We start from the raw sequence: 9,001 nt of genomic DNA, 5'->3' as shown, positions 1-9,001 counted from the left end.
AGGCGTCCCCCGAAGCGGGATGGCCGCTCTCAGGTTTCTCTCTGATACGACCGTGGTCAGAAGTTATTCTTGGGGTCTTTCTGAATCGTTTGGTACTAGGCCGATATTTTTAGGACCAATAGTACTGTACATAGGTACTAAAGATTGAGAAGAGTCCGAAGTCGGTATGCGGTGCGCGGCGTGGCAAACACGTTACGACTCGTTTTATTTAAAAAATCATAATTCACGAACAAATTGACGAAGCTTAATGATCAAACACGCAAATTAAAGCTAAAAGTAGTGCGAATGAGAAAAAAATATGAGATAATTATTAATTAAATAAGAATACTTAATTTTGTCGCCGCAAATTTGGTAATTTTTAAATGGTACAGAAGGACTTTAAGGACTTAAAGAATGCTAGAAAAAGAATTTCTGAATAAAAAAAAACGAATTTCAAGTGTGACAGATATTTTTTATGTAAAAAAATTAATTTATTATTTATTATTTATTTTTAATTTTTTTAATTAAATTATTAATTTATTAATTTTTTTTTATTTTTTTTTCTTAAATTATTAGCATGTAAATGCAAATAGCATGTAAATGCAAATCAAATTGCACCGGGTCATGTGGCTGCAAAAAGGCAGAGTTAAGATGTTCTGACCTCTGTGCTAATTGCAAACAGAACGGCTGCCTAAATATGTTCGTATCTGACGAAATGAGCGATTCCGAATCGGATGAAGACTATTCAAATAGTGCAAATGAAGAAGAAGAAGAAGAAGACTAACAACTAATTTCCATCGTATCTCTTCTATGGCGGTTATAAATTATTTAAATATTCGTATTTCCTCGATTTTTCACTGTACAGAAATGAATAAAACACGAAATTGTTCGTAATTAGATTATCTACAACTTTTATTTAAAACATTTTTCGATTCGAAAGTCCATTTTCGAGATATTAGCGAAAAATGCGCGACGCACGTACGCGTTTTCGTTGCGTCGCAAAACTAGTGGTGTTTAAAAAAATTCTATCTCTGCTCCATTTGGTCGTACAGACTTGAATAAAAAATGAAATTGTGCGGAATTTTGTAAGCTACAATTTTGATATCTACATAAATATCCGTAAAGTTGATATTTTCCGAGTTATTTGCGAAAAACTAATTTTTTGGACCTTTTGGACCCTCCCCTGCCCGCAACGTAGCGTCTACACGTGGGGACTTTTAATATGTTGAATAGTATCCTAAAACAAGCCTGTTTACAAAGTTTCAGCCCAGTCAGTATTATTTCCTCCAAATCGACAAATTTCGAGTCATTTTACTGGGCTAATACACCATGCATGGGTAAATGTTTATATTTTAATGCATGTATGTGCACTTTTAAATGAATGTACCCCGATAGTAAAAGATGTGTAATATTATGTGACAAAATTTGGATAAAATTGTGAATGCTGCAATTATTGTCCAATATTAGCCCAGTTTTCCTATCTGGTTACATAATATATCTAAAGATAATATTGAATGAAAGTACAATATTAATGCTGTATATATATATATAAATGTATTATGCACTGCAAATTTTCCAGATGATGGGCCATCTTCAACTAATAATGATCCTTCTACAGAATCGCACATTATACCGGATGCATCATTTTCAACTAATAATAATGATCCTTCTACAGAATCACACATTATACCGGATGCATCATCTTCAACTAATAATGATCCTTCTACAGAATCGCACGCATTATACCCGATGCACCATGTTCTGTAGATTTCTCAAGAACAAGTAAAATAATTAATTTTTAATCAACTCTCAGTATCTTAATATTGTAATGTATTTTTAATCGCTTTAAATGTTATTATAGAATTGCCACGTCCAATACCAGAACATTCGATTGACATTGAAAAACAAGAATTACTTGGAAAAATACAATTACTACGTAAGAAAAACTACAAGGTTAAAGCGAAAATAAAGCAACAAGAAGAAGGTCAATCTTTATATATACTTATGTCCGGTTTTTTTATTGTTAGATAACTTTATCCTTAGGTTAAATTCACTCTTCATCTCTTTCTAAGAGTTAGGTTAGAAAGAGATGAAGAGTGAATTTATCCTAAGGATAAAGTTATCCGACGGTGAAGAAACCGGGCATTAGTGGAGCAGTTGTACGAACGGTTATAAATAGGCATTGCATACGATGCGAAACGTGCAAATCGGCTTTATTGAAATCTACTTCGTGTGATATTTCTCGTGTACAGGTTCTCATACTGATCTAAGCAATTACTCTCGACCAGACACTTTTGACAAATATTCAGAACTAATATTTTGTAGCGAATTGGTTTATTGTTTTTTACAAAATGCAGAGTTCATATTTCGAGAACGTGAAGAAGAAATTCTGTCAGGTGTAGTTACATTATCTGAAATGTTAGAAACGTTACTGCCGCTTTGTATTACATATATACTAATTTCCACTGTGCCATTCTGTTGGAAAGCATATATCTTGAAAGCATATCTTTTTTCACGCATTCATTTCATCGTGCGTAAATTTAACAATACAATAATCGTTCGTAATAAATCTTCGAAGTGGAAGCAAGAGCGTTGGCATGAGAAATGCTGTAAACAAGTAATTACACTTGTGATAACATATAATGTGATAAACATTAAATATAAGTACAAATATATATATAAACATACCAAAGACACAACATAAGTACAAAGATACAATATAATTTTATATGATTCAAAATAAAATTATAAAATTTCAAGACTTTTTTTATTTCATTATCCTGAATATCATACAGAGTGCATTAAAAATATAATAATTACTGCGTTTCAATATTCACTGCAAATAGATATATATACCACAAAACAAATTTATAATACATTTATATATGTTACGTATACTATAAATGTTCCATATTGGCAGTGAGCGGAAAACGGTTTACATGTCTCGTTCAAATTTTTCGCGCCTTTTTAGTACCAACATAGCGTTTTCGATTTGCGACTCAAACCGACTCGGGTCCGCATCATGTATACAGGATTCTAGCATCATTGACGTGTGAAAATTACGAAAGTGAGGAAATTCATTAGCGTATCTACGATTTCATTTGTCGAAATCTAGTAAAATCTGTTCATTTTTGTAATTTTTACCTCGTTTCTCAAGATACACAATCGACCCCCCGGACACCCCGGATGGGCCGGATGGCCGCTCTCATAGCGAATTCGGGCGCTTGCACTAGTGCACACTGAGTGCGTACTAAGGCTTGTTCTTAATCAATTATTATATTTACAGATCATTTTAAATACTTTAGTCTATAAAATGATTTGTACAGCATCCATATAAATATTACAGATTGTTTTATTGGCGAAAAAGTTTTTAAATGTGTATTTAAGCGACTTTAAATATAAGAATGGATTATAAACAAGCCTTAGTGCGCACTCAGTGTGCACTAGTGCAAGCGCCCGAATTCGCTATTAGTTTTCTCTCTGCTTCATGATATCGCCTGACATTTGGCAAAGATGGCGGCGAATGGTGGTGTACGTCCCCTGCTCCTTACAGTTCTATGTACTTTTTTCTTGAGACTATGCAACGGCGCAGCGACGGACATTAAATTGGACGCCAAAGCACAGCTGTTGCACCGGCTCGACAGCCTCAATCTTCTGCTCTACACGTTTTTATTGATATTAACCGTTTTAACGATATGGATGTTCAAGCACCGCCGCTTGAGGTTCCTCCATGAAACTGGTTTGGCTGTCATCTATGGTGAGAGTCGTCTGCTATCAACAATTCACGATTCTTTTCCTTTAGTTAGTGTATTACTACGTTTACGCGAGCGTTATTTTTGTAGTAGCTTACAATAATTCACTCGTTTGCACGGAGTAAATTATCGTAAGTTATCACTGTAAGGATGGTCGAGAATTAATTGAGAGATGACTCTTGATATATATATTTAATAAGTCTGGTACAAAGGTATCTGCAGGAACGAACGTAATTGCGACTGGACTCTACTCAGGACTATTCGAGACTCAACTGGCACGGACTTATTAAATATATACACCAAGAGTCATCTCTCAATTCTCGTTAACAAAATCCCGTTTACGCGAAGGAATTATCGTAAGTTACTACAGAAGTAACGCTCGCGTAAACGTAGTATATGTGTTATTATTGTTTTTAAACATTTGAACGGTTAGTAGTTAATTTTAAGTTTGGTAGCGATGAATAAAATTCACTTATTCGTATCATTTTAATTCTCAAGATTTGTCTTCAAAATAGAGATGTGTGAGTGTTATTTTATAGCTTATTCTTATTTTTGGATCTGACATGAAGTTAAATGCATTTTTTAAGTATAATTTTAATTATTGCTGCTAGTAACATGTTAAGGATGATTCTAGGATAATTCTTATTTAGGATGAAATTGCTCGGTACAGGTTTGATCATAGGAGCGATAATACGTTATGGGTTCACAACAAGCAGCACTATTTTGCATATGCCAGTGGTTCCGGATATTTCCAGCAAATATAATCAGTCTGTACCACCGGATACGTTGTGGTTACGTTTCCCAGAAGACAAAGGTGGCGGTATCGTAAAGAACAAAACGTTTGCGTACTCGTTTCGCGGCGAAATCTACAAGGAAGATAACGAAATTGATTTGAAGGTAAATAAGTCCTCCATGAGATGATAAGTTACATGGTTTGTCTGAAGAAAGTAGTTTGATTTTTAAACGAGCCTAGATAATTGCCACATTAAATTTAAGTCAGTCTGCTTTTAAATTAATTAATTTAACAGTAATGCTTATTATTGCAGGCAACTTTCGATCCTGAAATATTTTTCAATATCATATTACCTCCCATTATCTTCCATGCTGGTTACAGCTTGAAGCGTGTAAGTACATTGACCTGCTTCCTGCTTCTTTGTTGGAAAGACAATAGAGATATACAATTTGATTCCTATATATAACTTTCTGATGAACAAATTCTTGCAGAGATACTTCTTCAGAAATCTGGGTGCGATTCTTATGTATGCTTTGATAGGAACCTCCATATCAGCTTTTGTTATTGGGTAAGCTCTTTCTTTAATATTATTTTAATGTTCTTATTTTATTATAGAGTTTTTGAGAGAAAAAGCATCAGTTTAATATCATGTCTGTTATTATTATATATTTTATATTGTTAATGATATTTTCTCTTTCTATCTTTTAAAAAGAAAGCGCCATTATTTGTTTCACACACACTTGATTAATTAATTCTCATTATTATTGCCTAAGAAAAAAAACAGCTGTTTGCAAACTCTTAACAACAAGCAAAATATGTTTGTAAACTACTGTGTATCTTATTATGCATAACTCGTGCTTTGATCGAGCTTATTTGCTTTTTTTCTCGCGTCTCGTAACTGAAAACAATTTGTGTTTTTCTTTTAATGTCTTATAAGTCTTATTTTCCTAAGTCAAACTGTCTTATCTGCGCAGAGCTCTGATGTACGGTTTTATACAACTGATACCACATCTCTCCACGTCATTTACGTTTCTGGATACTCTGTATTTCGGCGCATTGATATCCCCTACGGATCCTCTGACAATAATATCCATCTTTAATGATCTACATGTAGACGTTAATCTGTATGCTTTGGTGTTCGGCGAGAGTGTGCTAAACGATGCGGTCGCCATTGTACTTAGTGGGTTAGTATGTACAATGTTCCACGGAATCAAATTGCATTTTCCTTGTCTTGCAGATTCTTTGGCCGAATCGATTCTTTCTGTAAAGAAATTCTTGCGACAGAAAAATTGAGGATTCGAGATCGGCCGAAGAAGACGTGGCCGGTCGAGATAGATTCCGTATAAAAAGTGGATGTTACTTGAAATTGTCTAATACGTTGTAACTATAATTTAGCAATATTATATAACAAGTGAAATACATAAGTTTTTGTATTTCAGTTCGATACAGAACTACGCGGAGCGGTACCAGTCAGGATCGGGCGGTTTCGAGACCGTGGCGTTCTTCCAGGCATTTGGAGACTTCGTTGAAATATTCAGTCTATCCCTTTTTATCGGTGCTACTATGGGGTGTATCACCGCGTTGTTGACCAAGTTCACCAGGGTGCGAGACTTTCCTCTGTTGGAGTCAGCGTTATTCGTCCTAATGTCCTACAGTACGTTTTTAATCGCCGAAGCTACCGATCTTACAGGTAATTCGCAATGTTTGTGTATGCGTTAGAGTCCCTAGCACGGTCGTGAATACAGGTCCGGAAACTCGTCCGTTTTTTTGGTGGTGGGGATGACTCGCTTAATGACGATATTTTCATAGGTTTGCCATGTGACCACGCGCGTCGCTGCGTTGCAAGGATTTTTTATCACGCATACGCGTTGTCCACTAATCCGTTTCACCGTAAAGGCTCCCGCATAATGAAAAATATAAGGAACAAGGAACAGATATTAGCGATTAAAAATAAGAAATCAGGAATAACATTAATCGCTAATATCTGTTCCTTGTTCCTTATATTTTTCATTGCGGAGGCCTTAACCAATACAATATTTTTATAATAAATGTAAGATAGAAAATAGTATATGCAAAAAGCAGCGAGTTTTGTAAATAGTTGGCTCAATCAACGTTTTAAATGAGTTCAAATATGGATGAGTGGTAGCAAGAGATCCGCCTTGCAGTCTTACCGTTTTTAGTTCGATTCTGACTATTGATTTTTTTTATAATTATTTTACGAAAATAAAATAAAAAGCTTATATGCTTAAGTCCCCTTTTTGCAATAAAATCCATAAATAAAATAAAATACATCTATATGTTAAAAATGCTCATCGTACACCGTACAATTAATATGATTAAAGCAATGAACTGAACTAATTCGATTTTTCTACAAATACGTCGTTAACTAAATTCGTTAAAAAATTCCAAGCGTTAAGCATTAAATCCACGGGTGTATTGTTTAAATAATGATTTTATTTTTGTTTATTTACATTTTAATTTCTATTTTACTTAACCATTAAGAATCCTTGTATGTTCACGACAAATTTATTTAAATTACTTTTGAACTTCAATCTCTGAGGACGGTTATTTAAGTCCATACTAAAGTCTATATCCGTCGTTAGCTCGGTGAATGCCATTCGCTAATCTTTGTGCTATTTGTGGATCCGTTTGACTGGATACAATATTCTGTACAAGTTGCTGATATTGTTCTTGATAGCAATATATGAGATGGTAAAGAGGCGTACTGGCGTTCGAGATCAGATCTGAATCCATTTAATGTGACAAAATGAGACTTATCAGCAACTGAAAGGCAAAATTTAATATTTCAAAATTTGCTGTATCCTAAAAGGTACGTTTATATGCTCATAAGCTATCGCTTGTAAAAACTTACGTTCAAAGGGTGCCATTATGTCTTTGCACCGCCGTCCTTGCGTAACTTCTTTGTGAATGTGCATGGTCAAGGCTTGGATTGTATCACAGCAAAGGCTAGCTACTTCATTGCCAAATGAATATAAACCTAATTCTACTAATGACGCTAAAAGCTGCTGCAGCAATTTAACAGGTTGCAATTTGGCACGACACAATATCATTAATTTCATTGTCAATTTAATCACTTTCTAGGACTTCGTACGTTCGTTCATTCAATATGTCAATATGTAATATGTTATATATAATATATGACATATGTTATATGTCATATGTTATATGTTATATGTCAATTTAAATATGTATTTGCGTTATTTAAAAAATCTCTAACCTCCAGCGCTCCAGGTGGTGATAGTGTCAACTACATAAAATGACTTCACTAAGCGAGTCACCCCCCACTACTAGAGTTTCCAGACCTGTATTCACGACCGTGGTCCCTAGTCTCTCATTGCAATATTCGATTATGGTATTAGAAGCAAAAATAATCCAAATCTTTTTTCTAAAAAAAAAACCAGTATCTATTAACAAAAATAGTCACCGTTTAATAGCTTTTCCTAAAAATAAGTTTCTTTCATTTTTTTTTTCAAGAAACATTAGAATCAGTGCCTTTATTAAAGAACAGAATTTAATAGAAAAAATGACAAACCTTTCGCATTAATCTAATAAGTATTTTATTACAAAATTTTAGGCGTTGTTGCCGTTCTCTTCTGTGGAATATGCCAAGCTCATTACACGTACAACAATCTGAGCCCGGACTCGCGTCAGCGCACGAAACAGCTGTTCGAGCTGTTGAATTTCTTGGCCGAGAATTTCATATTTAGTTACATCGGTGTCTCGATGTTCACCTTTCCGAAACATCATTTCGATCCTGGCTTTATCTTCGCAGGATTTGTATCCTTACATGACGTGTATATTTGCGGAACGTACCACTGGACGCTCCTTTTCTAGATTGAAAGATTCTATGAGAGAATTGTTTCAGTTTAATGCGATATATAAAATAGATATTGATCAAATTCTTTTCGATTAATTTAATTAGTAAAATATGGTATCCTTAACACATTGTCCACAGTTGTGCGCGTTACTGGGTCGCGCGGCTAACGTTTATCCGTTGTCTTTTATATTAAATCTGGCGCGAAAGCCAAAGATATCATTGAACTATCAGCACATGCTGTTCTTCGCAGGATTGCGTGGTGCCATGAGCTTTGCTCTTGCCATCAGGAACACCGTATCGGACGCCAGACAAGCTATGCTGACCACGACTAGCTTGATTGTTATATTGACAGTTATTTTTCAAGGTGGCGCAACAACACAATTTTTAAGCTGGTTTAATATTCCGTGAGTAAAACATTTAAATGTAACCCAACATCTCTCAATTTGTGTTTCTCTACTTTTATTAATGTAAAAATTATACAAAAAAAAACAGTTTTTTTTTATATTAACTTCTTGATCCTTGTTTCCATTTAATTGATTACAAATACAATTGTTTGCGGTTGTTATTGTGCCACTTAAACTATTTTTTCGTTTCTAGAGTCGGAGTAGATGAGGAAATAGAAGGACTTTCTCATAATGGAACGCGCAGTGTAAGTATGATAATTTGTATGTTTAATCGTGTTCTCTATGCTATCTAGAA

At 34.5% G+C, this 9,001-nt stretch overlaps 2 protein-coding genes across 2 annotated transcripts; one reads left to right on the top strand and one right to left on the bottom strand.

Annotated features, from left to right (window-relative positions):
* Positions 1 to 3,413: 3,413 nt before the first annotated feature.
* Positions 3,414 to 8,996, top strand: LOC112452370 (sodium/hydrogen exchanger 7-like; the record flags this gene model as incomplete). Its single annotated transcript, XM_025012536.1, has 9 exons — positions 3,414 to 3,736; positions 4,402 to 4,628; positions 4,778 to 4,855; positions 4,956 to 5,032; positions 5,439 to 5,648; positions 5,904 to 6,154; positions 8,060 to 8,262; positions 8,441 to 8,706; positions 8,900 to 8,996. Coding segments are annotated over exons 1-9 (1,653 nt in total), but the record flags the coding sequence as incomplete, so codon positions are not given.
* On the bottom strand, positions 6,901 to 7,803 carry LOC112452380. The gene is made up of 2 exons (XM_025012561.1): positions 7,337 to 7,803; positions 6,901 to 7,248 (listed from the first exon to the last, which is right to left on the bottom strand). Exons 1-2 carry the CDS (start codon positions 7,542 to 7,544, stop codon positions 7,064 to 7,066), a joined length of 393 nt encoding a protein of 130 aa, XP_024868329.1. The 5' UTR covers positions 7,545 to 7,803; the 3' UTR covers positions 6,901 to 7,063.
* Positions 8,997 to 9,001: the final 5 nt, after the last annotated feature.

Source organism: Temnothorax curvispinosus, unplaced genomic scaffold (genome assembly GCF_003070985.1).
Source record: "Temnothorax curvispinosus isolate PA1 unplaced genomic scaffold, ASM307098v1 QBEX01000303.1, whole genome shotgun sequence".
Lineage (NCBI taxonomy): Eukaryota > Metazoa > Arthropoda > Insecta > Hymenoptera > Formicidae > Temnothorax > Temnothorax curvispinosus.
The sequence above is the reverse complement of the archived record's forward strand: the minus strand, read 5'-3'. Positions and strand labels throughout refer to the sequence as shown.

What these genes read in the sequence shown, in the direction of transcription:
- LOC112452380 (XM_025012561.1), bottom strand. Translation starts at nt 7,544, where the DNA reads ATGAAATTAATGATATTGTGTCGTGCCAAATTGCAACCTGTTAAATTG. An exon ending in CATAATGGCACCCTTTGAAC is followed by an intron (nt 7,249 to 7,336) that starts GTAAGTTTTTAC and finishes TTTGCCTTTCAG; the next exon opens with TTGCTGATAAGTCTCATTTT.